The following is a 25068-nucleotide window of genomic DNA, read 5'->3' on the forward strand; positions in this document are numbered from 1 at the left end:
TTCATGTGTGCTTTCAGTATGTCCTTATATCGTTTCCTCTGGCCTCCACGGCCTCCGTCCTTCCTTCAACTGCAGAAACAGAATCTACTTTGGGAGGCACTGGTCAAACATCTGAACCATGTGACCAGTCCAACGTTTTGTGGGTGAATGATAATGGCTTCAATGCTGGTCATGTTCGACAATTCCAGGACTCTAGTGTTTGTGTACCTATCCTCCCAAGAGATATTTAGAATTCTCCTGAGGCAGTGTTCATATAGTTCAAGTGCCTTCAGATGATGCTTGTATGTTGTCCAGGTTTCACATGTGTACAGTAGTGTTGGAGAAACCACCATGCAGTATACAAGGAGCTTTGTCTTGACATAAATGTCCTGGTTTTCAAAGACGCTTTTGTTCAGGTGGGCAAAAGCAGAGCTCATGCAAACAATGCTGGACTTCTGCATCAATGTTGATGTTAGCAGAATGGTGGCTTCCAAGGTATGGGAAATGCTCCATGCTTTCCAGCAGTTGTCCTTTTTATCTCAATCAGGAGTTCAATTTCCACATTGTTCTCATCAAATCAGTCCTGATGCTTTCGGGTAGCCAGTGATTTCTCTACAACTTCTAACGATGGCATTTTTCAATCGACACCAGTGTTCTTCCACATCTTCAGGGTGTACTGTCAGCAGCTTCCTCTGGAGCACTATCTGGAAGTCACTTCTTCTGATGGGGTCCTTCATGCCTTTCATTGGGTCAGTTTCCTCTGAGTTCTCCTTTTGGTGACAATCCTAATTGCCATCGTGGATTGAATAAGGTTGTGACTGGTCCAGCAGTCATGAACAGTAGTCATTGCACATGTGAGAAGGACATCATGCCTATTTTGAGCGTGGACGATAACATAGTCTATGAGGTGCTAGTGCTTTGATCGAGGATGTTGCCCTGAGGTCTTATCTTTTTTTTTTCTGGTGAAAGAGGGAAGTTGTGATGACAAGCTCATGTTCTGCGCGTTTGGTAAGGAGGAGCACTCTGTTGGAGTTGCTGTTGGTGACTCCTCCTTTCCCAATCGTACTCTGCCAAAGGCCTGTGTCTTTTCTGACCCTGGCATTGAAATCCTCCGAGAGAATAATCTTGTCTTCTTTGGGAGTGTCTTTCAAGACTATGTGCAATTGAGTATAGAACTTCTCTTTCACATCATCTTCAGCGTCTAGACCTGGTGCCTAAGCACTCAAGACAGGTGCCTGTTGGCTTTTGGAAAGCTTCAAGCGGAGAGTCATGAGATGCTCATTGACGCTGACGTGGACTTCAGATAGGATCTTTGTCAGTTTATTCTTGATGGCAAATCCTACCCCGTGAATTCTTTTTGGTTCCTTTGGGGTTCCTTTCCAGGAAAAGGTGTATCCTCTGCCTTTGTCTCTTAGCTGTCCTTCTTCTGCTCTGTGTGTTTCTGACAGGGCAGCTATATTGATGTTGAATTGTCACAGCTCACGGGCAATAATTGCTGTGCACCTTTCAGGTCACTCACTGTTTGGATTATCCATTAGAGTCCAAATATTCCATATTCCAAAATTTACTATTCAATTTTGACCACATGGAGGTGAACCCACAGGACTGGGTTATCATGTCAGGGGATCTGAGATAGGGCTGGTGCTTGCCTGATAAATGGTTTCATTACTACTAAAATGGCTCTTTCCCAGATTCAATGTTATGCTAATAGGTCTGGGAGGCTGGAAGGCTTTTCACTTTTGAGTTAACAGATCTACTTTGGGGGCAGAGTCACTAGTCTGCAAGCTGCCACAACTGTGGGAGAGGGATAACTCAGTGGTTTAAGCATTGGCCTGCGAACTCAGGGTATGTTTAGGGCACCTTTTCTAGGCCCTTCACCATGTGGGGAGAGCAGAGCTGCTTCTAAATAGGGCTGCTCAGTCGTGGATTCAGCAGCCTGACCTTTTACTATCTAAGTCCTTGAAATGGAACAACTGATACGTGCATCCACTGCCTACATGCTGATCCATGGCTAAAAGCTTCCAGATTTCACAATCCTCTTCCTAAAACCATTTGATGTAGGACCTAAGTTTAGGAGATAGTATGCAGAGGAAGATGCCTGTGCATGACTTCTTTCAACGTGGGAGGACTGTTGCACTGCAGCCACCACACAGTCCTTGATGGATAGAAAGCTCAGGTCCAATGGCATGGGATCCATGACAACTGGAAATCTCCTGTCCGCAGCACCCTTCATCCTCATTGTAGCATTACCTTTGCTGTTCTCTGCCTGTTCTGCCATTGAGGACTTGTAGGATCGTTCTTTGTCTGGACCCTCCCCACCTTGAGCTTGCCACCATGGGTGACCCTGCTGGGAGTACAAGTCTCTCTACAGTATTGCTCTCAGGTTCATTGGATCACACAAGCCCCCTCACCACGACAAGGTGATGATGCAGAGATTCAGAAAAGGAAAGTAGGGACGGATAGAATGTATAGGAAGACATTGGAAGCAACTTTTATACTACAGTAATGAAAATTAAATATGTGTTTTTGATAAGGGTGGTCTTTTGAAGATTTATTTATTAAAAAAACCTATATGTCTCAAGATCCAAACATTTAAGGCTAAAGCTAAATATTCACATTGTGCATTTAAGTCACTTATGCAAGGATTTTTTAGAGATGTGATTTTCATAATCTTCAGCCACACACTAATGAAATATTTAAAGCAAATTTTAAACTAAGGTTCTATAGCAGCAGTGTCCAATAGGAATTCAAAGATTGCCAGACTTGTCGTTGTCATCTTTCCATATTCCTCTTTTCACCCATCCCACACTCTAAATAAATGCCCTCCCCGAGAGCCAGGCTCCCCCAGCCACCCCATTCTAATTCAGTGCTAGCAACTCACCAGAGTGGTTGAGGCTGCCTTCGCTGCTGCCATGTGCTTCTCCCGCCAAGCGGTGGGGCATGTGAACAGAGTGAGCAGGCAGTACTCCCTGCATGTGGCTCCAAGAGCCATGGGTTGCCCACCCCCATGTTTGCCACAACACAGTGTCCTATGCACAACATGTGGCAACCAGCGAATGTGTTGGCCACGGCAGTTCTATAGACACAGACATGCACACCTGGCTTTGTCAGTAAATAGGGCTGGTGCTTGCCTGTTAAATGGGTTCATTACTATTAAAATGGCTCTTTCACAGATTCCATGTTATGCTAATAGGTCTGGGAGGCTGGAAGGCTTTTCACTTTTAAGTTAACAGATCTGCTTTGGGGGCAGAGTCGCTAGTCTGCAAGTATCAGAGAGGTAGCCACGTTAGTCTGTATCTTCGAGAACAACAAGAAGTCTTGTGGCACCTTATAGACTAACAGATATTTTGGAGCATAAGCTTTCGTGGGCGAAGACCCGCTTCATCAGATGCATGAGTGTCGGGGGTGGTTTCAGAGAGGTATTTAAAGAGTGGGGTCCCAGTAGCAGGAAGGGCCAGAACTGACAAGGTCTATTCAGTCAGGGTGGAAAAGGCCCATTATCAGTAGTATGTATCAAAAGAGGAAAACACAAGTCAGATAAGACGGTGGGGGATATGGCCCGCTGTCAGAGTCTAATGTGGAGGTGTTAACACCTAGGGCAGAGAAGCTGCTTTTGTAAGGGGCCAGCTACTCCCAGTCTCTGTTTAATCCTTGATTGATGGAGTCAAATTTGCAAATAAATTGCAGCTCAGAGATTTCTCTCTCCATTTGATTTTTTGAAATTTCTTTGTTTTAGGGCTGCTACTTTTAAATCTGGTACTGCGTGTCCAGGGAGATTGAAGTGCTCTCCGACAGGTTTCTGTACATTACTGTTACTGATGTCTGACTTATGTCCATTTATTTTTTTTATGTAGGGACTGTCCAGTTTGGCCAATGTAAATTGCAGTGGGGCATTGCTGGCACATGATGGCATATGTTGAATAGTAACAGAGAGTAAGCCGTGCTAGTCTATACACTATCAAAACAAAAAGCAGTCAAGTAGCACTTTAAAGACTATCAAAGTAGTTTATTAGGTGAGCTTTCGTGGGACAGACCCACTTCTTCAGACCATAGCCAGACCAGAACAGACTCAATATTTAAGATGCAATATTTGGTTCTTTGTGTCTTAAATATTGAGTCTGTTCTGGTCTGGATATGGTCTGAAGAAGTGGGTCTGTCCCACGAAAGCTCACCTAATAAACTACTTTGATAGTCTTTAAAGTGCTACTTGACTGCTTTTTGTTTTGATGGCATATGTTATGTTAGTAGATGTGCAGGTAAAGGAGCCACTGATGGCATGGTTGATGTTAGGTCCTGTGAAGATATCACTGGCGTAGATATGTGAGCAGAGTTGGCAGCAAGGCTGTTATGGGGGAGGGATAGCTCAGTGGGTTGAGTATTGGCCTGCTAACTCAGGGTTGTGAGTTCAATCCTTGCAGGGGCCATTTAGGGATCTGGGGCAAATAGGTAAGGGGGGAAAAAAAAGGAATGGTGCTTGGCTCTGCCAAGCATGTAGGGGACTAGACGCAAGGACCTCCCAAGGTCCCTTCCAGCTCCATGAGAGGTGTATGTCTGTCATGGGCACCTTCAAGAATGGTCAGAATAAGGATAGGAAGAGGGGAGAAGTTGAGCACTAAGACCCAGGATAGGCATTACCTCCCTTTTTCTCTTATATCCACTGCCCATGAGTATATTCAAAGAAAATAAAACTCAATTCACAGTGGGAGTAATTGCTGAGGGACAATTTGTATATTGTGTGTTCAAATTGCATATTGCAGTGGGGTTCAATTCGAAGTGACACATCCAAATCCTGTCATGTTACTAAAATTTGTGTATATAATTCCCACATAAACAACTTTGAAAAAAATCAAGTCACTTGTTCTCCCAACATTTCTGTGACACTAATAAGCATCCTACTTCTGAGCACATTTCCTGGCAAAAAGTAAAGTCTGTCTCTGCACTTCCTTTCTTGCACCTATTTCACTTTCAGGATTTGCATGGTACATAATGGTATGAGAGAACAAACTACATGGGACAGAAGGTGTCCTGTATGCAAGTGCATGCAAGTGCAAGTCCCTGACTTGCATACAGGTCATCCAGTATCCTACAAATAATCCACACAGTTTATTCCTTGCAGCCAGCCTGGCACTAAATATATTAAAAAGTACAACAAAATTGGAGCTGCTTTTTCAAGAACATCTGTCAAGGGACTTGCTTTAAAGGTGTATAAGCATGCAGCAAGACTCATGTTTCCCTTCCTTGATGTGTTAGAGGCTTTGGGTATGTGAACAAGAAGTGAGTTAGGAACACTGCCCAAATAAATTCTGCAGTCAGAACATACCCTTCATAGGTGTAGCACAGAACTTAAACCCTGGAGGTCGAGGGGGGTTGGATTGCTAAGGCAGCTTTAAGACACCTTTGTGCCCACAGGGATCCTGGGCTGTTTTGAGTAGTGGAGAGGCGCCTGATGTAATATAGACCTACAGGGCTAAGTTATGTCAATTTCCTGGGGTGCAGACCTACCTGGAATCTCCTGGCATACTCCTGTGCCAGAACTTGCAAGGTGCTCCTTAAAAGGCAGCAGTCTGTAGTTCCCCTTCCAAGGAAATCATCCACTGGACACATGCGGTGGTTTTAGAGCCCCATTGTGGTTCTCTGGCTCCATTGCACAGTATAAAGTACCCAAAGTGGTGGGGGCTGGGGCTGGGGAGAGAGGATCTCACCCCTTGAATTGATCCCTTAAATATGTGACACAGCCTTTAATTTTGCATGGAATCATGGGCACATTCTCATGTTCCTCAACTAACATCATATATGCCATCGTGTGCCAACAATGCCCACATACTGTGTACATAGGACAAACGGTAAACACTCTTCAACCAAGAATAAATAGACACAAAACAGACATCAGAAAACTCTTAATTCGCAAGCCTGTCAGCCAGCACTTTAATAGAGTGGGCCATTCTGTTAATGACCTGAAAGTCTGTGTTTTACTGAAAAGGAACTTTAACGACTGCCTGCAGCGAGAAAGTGTAGAACTCTCTTTTATATTCAAATTCGACACATTAACATGTGGTTTGAACCAGGACAGCAATTACCTGGCCCATTATAAGGACTTTTACATACTTTGCTTTATCTGACTCTTGACTTGCCCCCTCCTACCGCCCCTCTGCTATTCTGATTTGCCCAACTTGATCACACTTCTTCTGATTTGTCTACCTTGATAACAATTTTTGGTTCTCTGTGCCTTAAATATTGAGTCTGTTCTGGTGAGGCTATGGTCTGAAGAAGTGGGTCTGTCCCACGAAGGCTCACCACCTGATAAATTATTTTGTTAGTCTTTAAAGTGCTACTGGACTGCTTTTTTGTTTTGCATGGTCACATAACTGTTTATTCAACAACACAACACAGCAACATACAGTTTTTATATATCTTGAGATATAATATTTTGATTATTGTATACTGTAATTTTATTGTCATAAATGTACATCTTTATTGATAGGTTTTTTTTTAAATCTCTTCAAGAAGTGTTGCAGTAGTTTTCTCAGCACTTTCATGCTATATGTTTCTTGTGACTGAAAACACAGAAATCATTATGTAACTCAGGGAGCAAGCAACAGTTTAATTTAGCTGTGAAGTTAGGCGTCTTATATGTGGCAAAATGTTTTCATTCTTCTTTGTTGGGTAGTTCTTTCCCAGTCCCTCAGAGGCTTAATGATATGCTCTGTGAGTAACTCCTCCCCTAGAATTACTGAATATCTCCTTATTCTCTAACATATATCTTCACACACAAACAGAATGTTTCATTCTGTTTCACAGTCCCCTCAACAATTCCATTTCATTCTACAGCATATCAATTATTTATGCATAAGTACTCTTCGATATCTCACAGGAGGTATGAGGTGCTTAGCACCTCCTTTGAAACATTGATTTCTGTCAGATTGTGTCTTTTCCAGGCTTGCGTGAAAACTGAAGCCTGTAAAGTTCTTGGCATTTCTTCCATGTTGACTGCTAAACTAGTTCAGTATGCTGGAATTACTGCCAACTGTTTTACCTTGATAAAGTGTGCCAATACCAAATATCTGACATCTCTGACTCATGAGGAAATTTCTGCTGCACTATCAGTGGTGGTATTCTCCTTGTCTTTCTCTGACAATATTAGCATGTTTACCATGCCCCTTTACAATCAAATGGGCACAAGCATTTCCTTCACTGTGACCCCAGTGCTACTTTTATAATACCTTTCCTCCTTTCATTTTTACAAATTATCAATTAATCTCTTGTTTTCATGTCTCATATTAATATGTTTCTACAGAACCAAGTATTTATTGGCTCCTGCGTACATTTTCACCAACCATTATTTGTTTTTGTTTCTTTTTATCACAATTTTATTTTTTGCTCAATAGTTTTTTTCTTGTAGACATCACTGCATTCTTTTCTTCCACAAAGGAATTCATCTTTCCACATGATTTTTTTTTTTCAGAAATGTGTCCCCTAACTTTTTTTTCAATTAAACAAGATCATGGTGCAGAATAAAATTAAATGCATATTTTAATCTGCCCTGGGTTTTCTTTTCTATTGGAATATGAAGGTGGAGGTGGAAGGGAAACAAGAAAAGCATTGTGATGCTTGATATTAACATGCACAAAGCTAAGGTTTAGAAGTCTTTGTGGGGTTTCTTTTCATATATATATATACATCTAAATTGCAAAAGCTGGTTTATTTTACTTCATTTTTGTTTTATGGAGGAAATTGTAGGATTAAAGGAACATTTTCAAGATTGTCAGACTGAAAATATGACTTGTGCTTCCTTTAAAATTGCAACTTCAATTTTGCTATATTTCCTGAATCTTTTCCCTCAGCAATGACTTTTAATGCACATGGAAACTCCTGTGCAGTCTTAGAAAAGCAAAAGCTAGAATAGCATTTCTCTGCAGGCCTCCACACAATAATTTTCAATAGGTACCTGATCACAAGAAAAGACAGGCATAGAAACGGAAAATTATAATCTACTATATCGTGTATGTACCGTCAAAATCATCTGGTAAATTAACTTTTTGGCCTGCCAGGATTAACCCTTTTCCTTTAAACACTCAAAATAACTATACTTAGTTACTTATAATCTCATAGCTGAATGTGATGATTATGACGTATGTTGTCAAATCTTTTCAACACATTGTGAGTAGCTGATTATCACATTGTCATTTTAGAAAGAGGGAAGGTTTATAATAACTCTTACTGAAATGTGAACAATTGAAAGATTTTTGTTTGCTGTTTGTTTGCTGGAAAGAAAAATGGTCAGTGCATTTGTTATGCTTTTTATTTAAATTAAAAGTATTCACTTGCTTGTGGAATTTTGTATGTAGTATCACAGCTCTGTGCACCTATATTTTTTGCACATTATAATCTTGATCTACATTAACCATGGCATCATTTGTAACAAGCTGTGGACCAATTCCAGCCAGCAGAAACAATGTCTGTCAGCTAGGAAGAAAAATTAGATTGTTCTGTGAATTAAATGCTGTTTTGTTGACTGGAATATGGATGCATGCTGAGATGCAGTTAGCAAACCATTCTTTTCTTAATACACGATTACTCACTAAATGTAAATTAAAGAATGCCAGTAACATACAAGTATTGTCCTCACATTTTTAAAAAAGACAAAACATCTGTTGGGTGCTTGAGATAATGATTCTTTAAACTTTTGTTTTTCCAGGATCTTCCTTCAAATCAAGCTGTAGTAAAGGAGAAAAGACACTAGAATTTGTTCCAATAAATCTCCATCTGCAGAGAATGCATGTGCACAGTCCTCGGTTGAAAGGTATGTTCCAGAGAAATGTCCCAATTGTGTCACAGTATTATGTAATTTATGTATAATCAGATGGTTTGTTTTCCTGTTCAAATATTATAAACTTCATGCATTTTAACGCATAGCACTTATGTTGAAAAAGCTCCAATTTCTCCTATTTTAAGCCACTGTTACTTGAAAAAGAGTGGTGCTTAGGCTGATGGGCCTTCAAGTTAAGCACTTCGTTCTCAATGGTACTAAAACACTTTCATATAATACCATATCTTAGTCACTTTAAAATAACTGGGAACTTTTCTTTTGACTTCAGTGGAACCAAGGTTTGGCGCGCGCTGTTCAAACTTGGTCAACATGATCCCTGAAGTGGTCTAGTAGGAAAGTAGTTAAATGCCCCTTTCATTAACACTGTACTTTTCAGTAGATTTGTGTACAGTTTGCTGGTACAATTTTATGTTGATTTTTAGGTCTGGGAGATTACAGAGAACAATTATTGACAAAAATTATGGTGACCTCTAGAGAGAATTTTGCTTAGGATCTGTTTGTGATTTTTTGCTTGCTTTTAATCAGCATTCATCTAAGGAAAGTTTTGTTTGTTTAAATGTTTGTGGAAAGTGAAACCATAGCTGAGGTATATATAATTATAAAACATAGGTAGACGTAGTTTATGGGGTTTAGGTGAGCTGATCAGAGAACATAAAAATTAGTTTGTCATGGGGTAACCAGTTACATGGCTTACCCATTTAGTCATGGATGCTGAATATCAAAGGAGTACTTGCAATATATGACTGACACGTAATCCACAGGCTGGAATTTGTTTGTATAAAATATTCAGTTAATTTCAGACAGTTTGTAGCAAATGCAGCCTGTTGGTGTTGAGTTCATGAACAAGAAAAAGGGCTGAATTCACTCAATAAATTGTGTGTTGCTCACCAGCTCTAAATTAACTTTTTCCACTGTCTCAATTCATGTGATTTACTGTCCTTTGAATTTGGCTTCACAGTTTTAATTTTTATGTGGCTACAACACTGGTTTCTAATTCTACCCATTATTATAAGATAAAAATAAGGAGTTGATAGCAGGAATGCAAGAAACTCTGAATTGTTTATAGGCCTATCTTATAAGCATATCTGTAGCAGTTAGCATAAGGTCTCACAGCCTGACCAGGAGTGACTGATCAAGAGTTAGCATATTTAAGTAATGTAGTAGTGACCCTATGTCGCAAGATGGTATCAGATTTTGTTTAGTGTTTTGTCATAATTATGAGTGTTGCAAACTGCTCAGAGGTAATTGCAAGGAGGCAGTTTATACCAAAGTGACTATTTTTGTAGGGAAACATTAGCTAATAGTAGCCATGGTAATCCAACAGATGTATCGGCTGATAAGTTTTGCATAATTAATATACTAACCTATAGGATAAGGGCACTTCAGTATCATGAGGATGAGGAAGTTAAGATATGTTACAGGAGAGACAACCAATGAGTACATATGCATGATAAAAACCATCAATGCCTATAAAACTTCTGGTCTGAGCTCAGGTTACAGCCACTGGAGTTCTTCATCAGCATGTCAGAGTTGGACTATCATCTGTCTGAACCTTTAGAGTTCTCCTCAAGGATAGTGAGTATGTACCCAGTAATGGGGCTGATTATGCCGACAGTTTTACGTAGAATTGCTTAATTTGTTTGGATGGTTTTACTTATGCGACAGATCATTGTAAGAAGATTTTCCCTGAGTGTGAGCGTTGTTGTGATGGAGCCATGACCAGGGGACAGGCTAGAATAAGAATTCTGATAATACTTGAGATAGGAGCCTGCCTAATTAAAGTCCTAACTGGACAAACTAAACCAATAAGTTAATCAATGGAAAGATCAGAAAGCAATATGGGAAGACAAAATTCTTACCAAGGCCAGTGAATTTTATTAAATCCTATGTGTTCCTTAGGAGTTGGCATACTGTAGGATTTTTGGAAAATGGCCTATCATGTGGTTTATCAGAAGGCTTATTACTTGACCAGCTGCCACAAGTTTCATTATGAAACCAAAATGAAGCTTTAATATGCAGTCTTGAAGAATGCCTGCTACCTCATGAGGCAGCAAAGTGTTTCACTTTCCATTTTGCTCTACTGTTGGTGAGTATTCTGCCTAAATAGAGTTCAGGATTTGGCCCACTGTTGAAAGTTTGCGAAAGATGTAGAACTAATTCCACTGAAAGGTTATAAGGCATTACTAGCTGCCAGCTTTCAACTTAGCGTGACGTATGAAGCTGTGAGTTTCTGATACTTTGTGAAATTAAGCAGTTTCTATAAAGTTCCTTTTTTAAGTTCCTTTAGAGGAACAAGGACTATTCTGCTTTAATAAAGGTCTATTTCTGAAATGAATAATTAGCGATAGTAGGGCTATATTTTTAGAAATGCTGAACATCTATACCTACAGTTAAAGTCAGTGGGAGTTATGGATGGGGAGCTCCTGCAGAGTATAATTGAGTCAAAGGATCAGTTTCAGAAACAATGGGATCTTTTATCATGCTTATAGAATTACAGTGAACAAGGATTTCAACTGTAAAATATTTATTTTTGTTCTGAGTGTTCCTTGAACTACCAGACTGTACGGGGTTTGCATACTAATTACTGAACTAGTTGCGAGGCTTATTTTACTGGAAATGTGTATAATCATTTTTGCGTTGGGAAGTGATTTGCTGAGGTAGTACGCTATGAAGGGTTTTGTTAAAGTTTGATAATTGTCATAGTCAGGATATAAGGCTGAAGTGATGGAATTTTAAATAAGGGTTGGCTTCTCAGATGATAATTTGTGTTAATTTCTAATTTAACATGGGCTGTTCTCTGTGTTCTTTTTTTCCCCGTTTGTTGCTTTTTAGGTTGTGTCGCACTGCTCTAGCTTTATTGGCAAGGCCGTGTGCCAAAGAGGGAATTTTCATGTTTTCTCTGAACACTGTGTGTACCCTGCAGTTTACTTGTGTTACTCAAAGATTGAGGTCCTTGGACAATGGTGTGTGAACATTTGTAAAGGGCCCTAGATGGCAGGTGTGACTGCCATTTGGCTGTATCCTGGCAACTGATTGCCAGGGCCAATCCTCTGTAAGAATTAGCTGGAGATGTTCGAAAATAAAGTGAGAGGTGAATGCCAGGTGATCGGTTTGCCTGGGAAAGAGACAAAGGAGGAGGAGGACAGCTGGGCCTGACTGAGGCTGAGTGCTGTAAACTGGTCAGAGTCCTCTCTTGGGTCTCTGAGGTGCCGGGGTCTCTGCCCCTCTCCCCAAGATGGATTTTGCTGAATTTTCCTAATTTCTAGTCTAACAAGACCGGTTCTACACTGTGTTTCTGATGACTAATAAAAGCTTTCTGTTTAATCTTCGGGGCTGAAAGTCACTGCTGACTGCAGCACTGGGGCTCATGGCTTCCAGGGGTGTCCCATCCAAGTGGAGTCAGCTGGTGCGAACAGGGATACTGCACACTCCCAGGTCAGTCCCAGGAGATGCCGAAGACAAGGATGCTTGGGCAAGAATATGTCCTGTGGGAGGGGAAGACTGCAACTGAATTCTGTCTGACTTCATTCAGAGGGGTTCCAGAGAACCAAACCTGTGACTCCATGAGCAAGGGGCTACGCGTGTACAAGCCTATCCTGCTCTAGCAGAGGGGAGACTTCTGTTGAGGCTGATGTGTAACCTGTATGGCAGAATGCTAAAATCTTTTGTAGGGCATAGGGATTGTTTTGGGAACGAAGTTGGGAGGGTAGAATTTTTCAGAATATTATTTTTTTGGTTACCAGATCCTAGATGCCTGGAACTGGTGGTGGGGTTTCCCCGGTGAACATACATCACCTCTCAGCATGCTTTACACAGAGTGCAGATCCTGTCTGTTCTCTCAGGCCATTCATCTAGTAAGGGATTGCAAGGTTGTGCAGTTAGCTTAAAAGAGTCTTTAGCATAACAAGGGTGAGAGAACTGTGGTATGACTTTGACTACTACAACATTTACGCTTTTAAAATGGTGATCAGATGTTTTGGGACCTTCATGCTAAGTATACCTCTATAGGTTTAAATAAAGGAAGCACATATATCTGTATTTTTTATCTGTCAAGCTAATTCCCCTCCCCAGGGCATAAATAAACAGAGAGGTAGCTTTGTTAGTCTGTATCTTAACAAATAGGCCTGTACAGCACTGTCTCCAGATTTGAAGAAGTGGGTCTGCCCCACGAAAGCTTATCACCTAACAAATTATTTTGTTAGACTTTAAAGAACCTCTTTTTTGCTTTTTATGCCATAATAGAGCAGAATTAATGTTGTCATATCTCATATGATGAACTAAATAACCCCCAGTCAACTTCAGGTGCTCCTTGACCAGAGGTCGACGACCAAAATATCAAGAAGAGCCATTTTTTCCAATTCAGTCAAAAAACACAATAATTCAAGGGCTACAATGCATGTGAATACCAGATGGCCCTTAATAAACAACATCAGACAATACTTTTTGTAAGCCCTGTTTTGAGAAGAGCGCGCACACAATGATTCATACAGTAAACCCTCGATTTTACAGACCCCAATTTAGCAGACTTTGGGAACAATGGACATCTGCCACCCTCCCCCCCCCCCAGCGTTGTTCCCAAAATCTTCTTAGTCAGGGTCTGTAAAATCCTAAACTCCCCCACCCCCAGAGAAGGTTGGTTAGGTGACTTTACCAAGAGCTGCTGGGACTGGAGGGACCATCACTTCCAGCCAATGTGGCTGGAGGAGCCCCAGTGGCTGGAGCCTGCGCCATGGCCAGACCACAACTGCTGCCAAAGCCACCATGCACTCCTGCCACTCGTGTGCACTCTCCATCCTTGGTGGGAGGAGAGCATGGCAGCTCCAGCAGTGGCTCCTCCAGGCTGCGACAGAGGCTCCAGCCACGGATCCAATGGCTCTAGGCACAACAGAGTTCTAGCCACGGTGGGTCCAGCAGCTCCAGCCATGGTGGGGCTCCAGCCGGCTCCCGTGGCTGCTTTTTTGAAAAAAACTCACTAGTGTACACATAGCCATTATTCAATGTGAGTAGAGCTCCTTCGGCTGCTGGGACCCTACGCAATTGTTTAGCTTGATTTTGAGACAGTCACGTATCGGTAGAGACCTGCAGCAGAGTGAGTCTTGAAGGGACAGACACAGGCACAGATTCTCTCGCCGCCTCCCCGATGGACAAATTCCACTCAAGTAAGAATGTCAAGGTGAAATGATCAAGGGGTATCAGCAAAGTGGTGCAGTTTGTTCTAAATGGCAATGCACATGCAGAAATCACACTTTTTAAGGATCTTTCATTTTCCTGGCACTTAGACTGTGTCCAGTTCTCACAGTACCTTGTGACGTCCACTCACTATCCAAACTATAGATATAGCAATTATATTGTCTACGACTGCAGATGGGTATCCATCTTTGGGCTGGACTGTGGTTACTGTTTACTGGTAAACCACAATGTTGACACACCAAATTAGTACAAGAAATGAAGAGTAGCATGCTAACGGAAATCACACAGTGGGTTTGGATAGGCAGGATGAAAGTACACAAATTTCAATGTGGCCAGTATCCTGAGAAAGAAGTATCAAATTTTTAACTCCCACAAGAGCTCAGAACCTCAGTTTTATGTCTCAGATGAAGGCATCACCCTCAACAGCATGGGAAAGAAGAGCATCATTTACTGAATCATTTTTATACTGAATCTTTTTTTTTTGCAGTAGTTAATTTTTCTTAGCATTTCCCCTTTCTGCCTGACTCCATTTAGCTTGTGAGATGGGACAAGCAGGCAAATATTAGCCTCTTCTAAAGTTAATATAGTTTTAAGAGTGGATTTTGTTTTCTTAGGCATAATGCAGAATACAGGTCGAACCTCTTTAGTCCAGCACCCTTGGGATCTGCGTGGTGCCAGAGGAGAGAATTTACTCGACGGTGGGAGATCAATATTGTCTAGCAGCATTACCAACACTTCCACTGCTTACTGGGCTCTTAGAAGACATTGAGGGGTAAACCAGAGCTAAATAACAGCACAGAACACAGAGCCAGGATAGGTAGCTGTAAACAAACTTTATGGGACCACGGGAAACTTGGTTACCCCGGTGATAAGTGGTCGTCCAGATAACTAAAATCATGCCAGATTACGGATGTGGCTGGATGGGAGTGTTCCAAACTAGAGAAGTTCAAACTGCATTCTTATTTTTCTTTTTTGTTATCTCTAAGAGGGTGTTTTGTGAGATTTGTTCATCTGAAGGAGATGGGAGTTACTATGTAGTTCCCATTATTCTGAATTAAAATTACAGATGTAAAACACTGACCCTGCAAAGACATCCTGCATCAAAATCAATAGGACTCTACATGGGGGCAGAGGTCTGCCTACACTTATACTTTTACAATATTGGGACTTTCAATTGCAACAGAGACTCTTTTATCACATGTATTTGTACAGAAAAAAGCCCCAGTTCTGGCCAGGGGCAATGACCCCTCATACGCAATACAAATTATTCATAAGAATAAACCTCTCATAATCAGGATATGCTTATTCCTGTGGGTGTATAATACTTCCTGAACATGCAGCATATCCAGCTGTCAACTTGCATAATGTTCATTGAATTGATTTTATTTGCTTAGCTCTGAAGACTTACAGCTTGTGTCAAATATATGCTCTGAGCAGTGTGAAGTAACTGCTAATCTTTTTGTGTTTAGCTGCTCTTTGACGTGGTAGGTTTTTCCTGATCTTGTGTTTCACGTACATTGCAGAGGGCACTCAGGGTGTTCCTAAGAGGTTTGTAGAAAAAATAACGTGTAAACATTAATAGAGGTAGTGATTAAACAAGCTGATGCGTCTTAAAACTGTCATTAGCCATGAAACTGTCACATCTGTTTAGTGTAGTAATGCAAGGCTGATTTTAATTTCATCTTTAAAATGTGTCTTGCTTAGTATTTAATTCTGAGGTGCCCAGTCACTTCTTGAAGTCTCTGTCACAATGGTGGAGATTACGTGGGAGGAATTTTGATGGCACTTATAAATGTAAATGCTCTCCTTGCAAACTCTTAAACCTACATATTCACATATGAGTTAAGAAGGTACTCCACACTTGCAAGGGTTAGTTGGGCATTTGAGTGGATTACTTGAACAATTATCTAACCTTTATGCAACAAGGGTGAAACTACTCTTGTGAAGAGAATGTGTGTATTGCTAGAGTCCCTTTAAATACTCAACATAGTGCTTGCAGAATTGTACCACAGACCTTGTTCTAGTTATTCTGTGGGGTGACTTTCTCCTCATTGCATATTTGTAGACAGAGATTGCACTTTTGTCACTCATGTCTGAAAATGTAGCTGTCCATGTGATGCGTGTACTTGTGAACTTGCTTATAATAATTGAGGGCTGGATTTTTCTGGGCTTTGATTTAGACCTTCAAAGGATGCTTCCGTTTAATATGCTGTACATTTACGTTTATTCTTCCAGTATAACAAACACTGAAGCTAAAGTTGACAGAGAATGAATTATTATTTGGTAAATATTTTTTTTTCTTATTATGGTGCTGCAGGAGCTGTGTCTATCTCCACTGCTTTTGTTTTCTTTCCTATTAGTACTGTAACCCAGTAACATCATTAGGAACATAGAGATTGAAAATCCGAAACATGAAAGGGCACCAATATCTGTATCAGGCATTCACAGGAAATCAGTCATATGAAATAGAGCCATCACGTTTTTATAGACTTTACTTTTCATAAGTGATGAAGAGGAAGATGTTAGACCAGAGGTTGGCAATCAAAATAGCAAAAGGAGCCATTTTTTTTAACTCGGTAAAAAATCAGTAATTCAAGAGCCGCAATGCACATGCATGTGAGATGGTCCTTAATAAGTAATGTCAAACTATAGTTTTTGTAATCTCTATGTTAAGAACAGTACACACACAGTGTTTTATAGTGTGGTACATATTTACTGAAGGGCATTCATTCGCTGTTTATCGAAAATAATCAAGAAGGGTTTTTTTTTAGCTTGATAATTGTTGAGTCAGGAGCCACAAAGAAGTCCTTAAAGAGGTGAAGTGGCAGGTTGCAGACCACTGGGTTAGACTCTATCCCAGTTTAGAAACATGCACTCTGAGAATCCAGACTTGCACTACTGAATTGCTGTCTATTTTCTTTATAGTTTCCTTGTAAACATTCCCAGAATCTGGTAACTGGCTTCTTTGATGCCTTCCCCCAACTCTGTACGATTTTCAGGAAGCAGTAACAGTCAGGCATGTCGGGGGAGGGGCAGGGGGTGTTTCTAAATATAACAATGAGATTGAAAACTTTATTTTCAGATGTGGAACAGATGTTTCTCTGAAAACCAGTAGAAGGTTTCTAATGGTCCCAAAAGTATTTGCTCATTTAATTGATTTGTAAAAAAAATGGTTTCTGGAACTGAAAAAGTTTAAGAAGAGTTGTTGTTTTTTCTATTTTTCCTATGCAAATTTTGTTATAATAGAGCTGTTTATCGGAACCAGAAATCTTTAAACGGTATTTTCAGTAATGCTCATGAAAAAATAAACTGCCGGGATCTGTTTTGAACCTCGCAAAATGTAAACAACTTGGAATTGTCAGTTTTTAAGAACTTGGTTTTTAAATTTCAGCTAGTTGTGATTTCAGGCTTCCAATTTGCTTCTGATTGTAATACGAAGTATTCACTGTGATCTCTGAAACACTGCATGAACTTACACATCATACTAACAGTTGAGTATTGCTGGTGCAGTTCCTATAGTTGGACTGGGTTTGGAGAGGCGGCCCAGAGCTCTGGAACTGGTCTCATAAAGCTTGTTTGTTGACCTTTCAAGAAGGGTGAAAGACATTTTTTTATTCCAAGTTTTGGGTTGACAGTAAATGATTGATTGTGACAGTTTGTGTTTCTGCTTGAGGAGGAGCTTTCTTCATATGGTATTAAGATCTTAATTTGTTTTCAGAGGCTTGAGATGGGCATTTTATAAGCATAAATAGCTTTATGAAAATAATGGGATTTAAATGAATCATTCTTTATTTGCTACTCCTTCTACTTCTTTTCCCAAACATTCTGAATTAATAATTTTAATAACTTTTAAGTTGTATTTTGAAATATTCCAATGCTTCTCCAGTTTTTGGCATGTACACAGGAGACTATTTGATTACTTGTAGCACTCTTTATCACAACTTAATCTGAAATAACTGGTGAGAATTTACAAAGTGATTTATGGTAATACAAAATATTGTGAGTTCTCGTTAGTGACCAGTACGGGTGTTGACTTGATTTCAATTAAAATAAAACAAACCCACTGAGGTTTAGACTTTTTGAATGATTTGCTTTTCCATATTTCATGAGTTATCTGCAGACAATCAGATGTGATTATGTAGTTAACCTCACTGTTTTGTCATATTCTCTTTTAGGCCGTGTCTACACGTGCCCCAAACTTCGAAATGGCCACGCAAATGGCCATTTCAAAGTTTACTAATGAAGCGCTGAAATGCATATTCAGCGCTTCATTAGCATGCGGGCGGCAGCGGCGCTTCGAAATTGACGCGGCTTGCCGCCGCGCGGCTCGTCCCGACGGTACTCCTTTTCGAAAGGACCCCGCCTACTTCGAAGTCCCCTTATTCCCATGAGCTGATGGGAATAAGGGGACTTCGAAGTAGGCGGGGTCCTTTCGAAAAGGAGCCCCGTCAGGACGAGCCGCGCGGCGGCCAGGCGCATCAATTTCGAAGCGCCGTGGCTGCCCGCATGCTAATGAAGCGCTGAATATGCATTTCAGCGCTTCATTAGTAAACTTCGAAATGGCCATTTGCGTGGCCATTTCGAAGTTTGGGGCTAGTGTAGACACGGCTTTAGAGTCCCTGTTGTTCTAAGCAGTATCAGAACTTGGCTCCAGGTCCTCAGAGATACATGGGTGACTAACTCCTATTGAAATGAGTGGGAGTTGTATACCTAGAGACCTTTGTGGGTCTGGAGTTTACTATCATGTATAATACTGAAACTCTAGCAACCCAAGTTTATGTATTATGGATAAAACTCTGAGATGGGCTACTTAGAAATCCTGGAATTCACTTGAGGCTAATGAAATTACTTGACTTCTGCATTAAATAAGCTCTGAAGAGCAACCACTTTCCACTGTAAAATCAGTTTGAATGGCTCTTCTTTGAAACTTAGCTCTGCAAGCAAAACATAATCCATTTATATAGTATTTTTGCTTACAGGATCATTTTTCATCAAAATGAAAGAAAAAATATACATTTTAGAGCCATAAATTGATTATATTTAAGACCTGGGCCAGATTTTTTGAAAAGGCTTGAGAAGCCTCAGTTTTCACATCTATCATCAATATGGGCACCCAATTACACCTGTGATTAAACTACATGTGTAGACAGCAGTTAGATATCTCTCTCATGTGCAGATGAAGTCAGATTTCTGTTACAATTGTGCTTGCAGATCGCTGCCGGTGCACAAAGAAAGAGTCCATTTTAAAACTTTTCACCTTTTCCCATAGGACAGAGAGGAAATCTATGTGGACTCCACAAGAATTTAGAAGGCAAACAGAGATTAACAAGTGCTTCAGTTTTCTCGGGTCCAAGAAGTTACAATTTATTTTTAACTTCTCAGTTTAAAATATTAAATTGAAGTGAATGACATGTTTACAGTCTGGGAGTACCAAGACAGAAAGATTTCCAACAGAAGAAGGCTCTGCAATCTAGCAAGCCGAAGGTATACCAAAATCCAATGTCAGGAAGCTTACATTAAATAAATTCAATTTAGAAATAAGGTGTGGATTTTAAACCATTGGAGAAAATTTACTTAGGAATGTGGTAGAAGCACTATTGTTTGAAGTCTCTAAATCAAAATTAGATGCCTTTCTAAGTGCTGTATTCTAGCTTAGGGGTTTTCAACTTTTTCCTTACTGAGCTCCTCCCCCCAGTATGCTATAGAAATTACACAGCCTCCTCACCTCCCCATGCCACAACAAGTAGGCCAGCACTCGGGGGTAGTAAACAGGGCAATGATGCCAGGCCCACCACAAAGCTAAGTTCCGCATCAGCCTCAGGTGGCAGGGCTCAGGGATACAGATTTCAAGCCCATGCAACAGGGCTTCAGTTGTCTGCTGTGGGCCCCAGTGAATCTAACACTGTCCCTGCTTGGCAGACCCCCTGAAATCTGCTTGCAGACCCTAGGGTTGAGAAGCGTTGCTCTAGCTCAACTGGAAGTCACGGGCTTGATGCAGGAATCATTGGGTGACATTCTTGACTGTTTTAAAAGGGAGGCCAAACTAGTTGATTATTACAGGTTGTACCTCCCTCGTCTGGCACTCTCAGGACCTGAGTGGTGCAGAACAAGGGGCTTTTCCAAATGAGGGGAGGTCAGGCTGGCTGCCAGGAGGTGGAGCCCCCATTCCTGTAGGGATCCTCAGCAAAGCTGCCAGGCTCCCCACTCCCCAGGCCAGGGTCCCCGCAGCTGAGGGGCTGCCAAGGCTGCGGGCAGGACTGAGTGCCACAGCCCGGCTTCCCCACCCCAGCAGGCTCCTGGCTGAGCTCCAAGTAGTGGAGCTCCCCAGCCTGGCTCCTGGCCCAGGGGTTCCCCAGAGTGGACTGCCAGTGGGGCTCCCTGCCACCAACAGGGATCCACTGTGCCAGGCACAGCTGGAGCTCTCTGGTCTAAGTGCTGTCTCCTCCAGCAACGTCCATTGTCCTGCTGGATGAGGGATGATGCCAGACAAGAGGGTGCCAGTAAAGGAGTTTCAACCTGTAATAATTCTTCTAGCTATAATATCTATGGATTTCAACATGACTGAAAAGTAGGCAGCCTAAAACACAATGAAGTACATTTAACTGTAGTAAACTGCAGAGTCTGTAAGTATTATTTTACGTTGTGGCATATCATTAAGCTAGTAATAAATCAGGTAAAATTCTAAGTTGGCTAGGTGTGCAGCTGGCTGCGTGGAAAGATTGCTTCTCTTTGCCTCCTTGTGAATCTGGTTCTTTGTTAGTCTTAGTTAATTATTCAGAATAACTCCCTCTATCTCCTGTAGAGTGGTTACAACAGAGTGCCATGCCCTACACATATGTATGCACATGCAAATTGAGTACTTGTCTATTCCTGTTCCAGATTCTCTGTATGATGTCATCACAGTGGGAGCCCCTGCAGCCCATTATCAGGGATTTAAGAATGGCGGCCTTCGGAAACTGTTGAGTAAATTTGAGGCAGAGAGGCGAAAGTAAGTAATTCTATAAATGATGAGGAAAATAAAGCTTACATTACATGAGTATGTTCTCTGTTAATCAAATAATAAGTTTTATTTATTAAATGTATAACAGTCTGTTTAGAGCAGTTAGAGCACTTTTCATAAAACAGTAGCCCTTCCCCTCTTCTGTAGATTACTTTAAATTTGTTTGGGATATTTTATTTATAGCTAGATTTATTTTTTAACACTGCACGCAAGAGTAAAAACCTTATAATATTTTCTCTTTGTGTTCCAGGGAGGCAAAGGAGTATTTAAGTTCAGAAACATGGTTTTAAGAAAGTGCTTTGTACTAAGTGGAGAGTAATGGTAGCTACATCTCAATGTAGTTTCTTGTAATAGTTGTATGTGTCATGCCTATTGATAGCACATTCCAATTTTCAGAACACTATAGAAATGTTAAAAAATCTTTGCAGTCTCCTGTGAATTAGGTAAGAAAATTTTATTCCCATTCTGCAAAATGGGAAATAGACTCAGAGGGAGAAAAGGCTTTATTATAGCCCCAGTTCTGCAAAGCATTTATGCACATACAACATTACACTTCAGTTATTTGTTTGTCAAGGCACAGAATTATACAAGTGCTTTGTACAACTGGGGCCCTTCAAAAGTTCTGAGCAATTGCAACTTACACTGAATTCAACAGGGCTACTTAGAAATCCCGGAAAACTGGAGTTGTTAGTTGTCTGCTTTTGAAATTCAGGCCTTCAGTGGCTAGGAAGAACCTACAGAATCAATAAGTGCCACTTGGATTAAAACTCAAGAGGTACTGACTCCCACTGGTATGCTTGTTACTCTAGAGCCCCATGAGTCTCCATAGCAGTCTTCAATCCTCTGCTCAGCAAAGTTTATTCTTAAAAATGGTGTCACAAAGAACGAAACAGAGAGTGATACAGATTAACTATTTATTTCAGTGTCACTGAGAAAAGGTTTTGGATTAACCACTCAACACACACTGCTTACGTTTTCTCTAGTCATGTGTCAATGAAGATTGTATTTTAAGTTGTCAGCAGGAGCTCCACATCTACTTCTCTGGTGCCAAGGGAGTAAAATGAAATGTATTTCATTCTGTTCTGAAGGCAATTGAATGTTGAGCTACTAGTTTATAATCTTCTAATGCAGCGCCAAATGGTAGTGCTAGAAAATGGCTAATTCAGATATATTTGACACTTTAAAAACTATAAATTCTTTAGTCAAGTAGACTGCTTTTTGTTTTGATACTATGTAGACTAGCACAGCTCCCTCTCTGTTACTATGTAACTTCTAAAATGCATAGTTATAAAATTCTTAAGGATAAAAATCCTCTGGCCTGTTTACAGACAAAGCTTGAAAAATACTATGTAAATATCATTCAATAGGAGAGATTCATGAAAATCTCTAATGGCCGAGAGAGTTATTTTGTGTTCTGTTTCCAGTGAACTGCTGTACATACAGAAAGCTGACCCCTTTCTCTCCCAAGAATAGGGAGGCACATTAAATTTACATTCACGCTTACAGAACAAATAATCATGAGATGACATTTTATAAAGCAGTTTTCCAACAGAGGCCTCTAAATCCCTTTTCCCAGCCCCCCCGAGCCCAGGGCCCTGAACGTTGGACAGCAGGAACTAAAGCCCCATTTTTAATCAGGCCCTGGCTGTAGTGGGAATGGGCTTGGACACCAGCTCTCACTTTCCAGCCCCAGGCCAGGTCACTGGGGCTCAGAGCTTCTAGCCCCACAGTATGGAGACTTCCTGCAAGCTGGATCAAATTAATCAGGGGTCGGATCCAGCCCATGGGCCAGAGATTCCCCACACCTGAATTAGATGAACTATATTCAGTATTGTGAAGGAATATGGCAATTCTAAACAATGCACAGCGGCACTGCACAAATATGTAATATATGCACCTGAAATCGCAGGGCGAATTTAGGGAGGCAGAATGTAATTACCCAGATTGGAAGGTGGCGGGATAAGAAGACCACGGGGATAACAGCCACATTTTTCAGAGGTAGCCATGTTAGTCTGTTTCACAAAAACAACAAGGAGTCTGGTGGCACCTTAAAGACTTACAATTTTATTATGGCATAAGGCTCATTTTTGAGGCAGAGCCCAACAAGGTCATCTGTGACCATAAGTGATCAGAACCTATGGTTTGCCTCCTGTTTGTTCAGGATTCAGAGAAAAGTGTTCTGTAAGGATGATGCATAATCCCTCGTGGAGCTCACAGGGTGCATGCACCTGCAGCTCCATCTGCCTGAGAGGGGCACTGTGATTCCCACTCCATGCTTGGCTGGTGCATTTGGGGAGGAGTCAGTGGGAGATGTGGCCCCACATTCTACTCTCTGGTCCCCCTGTCAGATGTCTTGTGCCCCTAGGTTGGATGGTGGGAGGAAGCATTCCCTGTACTCAAGAGCACAATGAATATAATTATGTCTGGCCCTTGCATGAGAGTCTCCTGCTGGAAATTTCCTGCTTACATCTGAAGTTGGAAATGACAGTATGGTGTGTCAAAAGACTGATGGTGACAAGGGGATTGACAGCCACCTCTTACTTCCATATGCTCATGCTGCAAAGGACCAGATCCCACAGTTCTCCCTCTCTGTAGGCTCAGGGCTTCTGTAGGCTTCAGAGGATGGAGCAGGGGATTTGCTGCTTTCCATTGGGCCAGTTCCTGTACATGTGCATAAATGTGCTTGCTACATAAAGTACGTTTGAGCTTTTGACTTCCTTTTGCTACTAATTTGCTTCAAAGTACTCTGTGTGGAGTCCAATAGATGGTAGGTGCTAGATGGGATGAAAGTGCAGTGAACCAACAGCCATCCCTGAAAGGACAATTCCTTACCCCAGATGAACAAGGTCCTTTGCCCATGGGTCCCCAACTGCAAAGAGGCAAGGCTTCCAAAACCAATAACTCCCTAGCTATACCAACTTGAGGAAACAATGCAGGAAAACTCTGCCAGGGAAATTCACAGACTTTTTTTTTTTTTTTGGTCCTCCTCCTTCTTGGGTCCCCTGAAGGTTTCTCTGTGGGAAGTGATGAAATGAGCCTAAAGTAATCTCTCGTATCTCAATATTCAAGGCAAAAAAACCACTTCAGTTGGGCAACATTTGAAAGCAAAGGAAAATATATGTAAGAAAGTTGAAGAACAACAAGCAGTCCTGTATAGACTAACAGATATTTTGGAGTATAAGCTTTCGTGGGTAAAAAAATATATGTTAGTCTATAAGGTGCCACAGGACTTCTTGTTGTTTTTGAAGATACAGACTAACATGATTCCAGGTAGAGGGAGTTTCAGTTTCAGTTGGGACTGCCTGCCTGACCTTTTGCTTCCTTGAGCAGCCTTCCTTCCTTCCTGCCTGACCCTTTGCTTCCTTGAGCAGCCTTCCCCTGTGTGACTCATAGGGGGAGGGCCTGAGAGAGGCTAGCAGGCTTTAAAAGCCAGAGGCAGGAGCGACCAGGGGAGCGAAGTGGACAGGGAGCTGCTGACAGGGGAGTTTCAGAGGGAGTTTGGCAGAAGGGAGGCCTACGATGGTCAGGAAGACCCGTAACACCTGTGCCACCACTACTGCTGTCTCCTCCACCTGTGCCTGTAGCCAGACAGACTGCCTTACCATGGATGCCTCTACCCAGACCCTGGTGTGGCCTTGCAAGGACTGTGCCTTGCAAGTTCTAGTTACAGACATCCAGGCTGGGGGGACCGTTCAGTGTGATAGGTGCCTGCTGGTGGAATCTCTCAGGCAGCAGGTGGGAGAGCTACAGGAGGAGGTGTCCAGGTTGAGGAGTATCCGAATCCATGAGCAGTTCCTAGATAGTATTCATCTGGGGTCTGCTGAGGTGACTGTCCCAGTGTACAGGAAGGCTGATAAACCACTGGTGGAGAAAGAGGTAGACCAGGGTGGGCACTGGCAGCTGGTTACTTCTGGCAGCAGGCAGTGTTCCACCCCTGCACAGAACCCTCCCACTGTGGTACTGGAAAACGGTTATGCTGTACTTGCTACAGGAGATGAGTCGTACTCCCAAGGCTGAGAAGTCTCCTGCCACCACTGCAAGAAGGAAACACGGAGTAGTGGTGGTTGGAGAC

The 25068-nt window shown here is 41.6% G+C and overlaps 1 protein-coding gene across 2 annotated transcripts in view; it reads left to right on the plus strand.

Annotated features, from left to right (window-relative positions):
- INPP4B (inositol polyphosphate-4-phosphatase type II B) overlaps nt 1–25068 on the plus strand; it is a 295449-nt gene that overhangs the window by 155060 nt on the left and 115321 nt on the right. For both annotated transcript variants that reach the window (XM_074991914.1, XM_074991915.1), the window contains 2 exons: nt 8675–8779; nt 20876–20984. In XM_074991914.1, the coding sequence (XP_074848015.1) occupies nt 8675–8779; nt 20876–20984 (214 nt within the window). The remainder of the gene's footprint in view (nt 1–8674; nt 8780–20875; nt 20985–25068) is intronic.

The sequence above is a fragment of the Carettochelys insculpta genome, chromosome 4 (assembly GCF_033958435.1).
Source record: "Carettochelys insculpta isolate YL-2023 chromosome 4, ASM3395843v1, whole genome shotgun sequence".
NCBI lineage: Eukaryota > Metazoa > Chordata > Testudines > Carettochelyidae > Carettochelys > Carettochelys insculpta.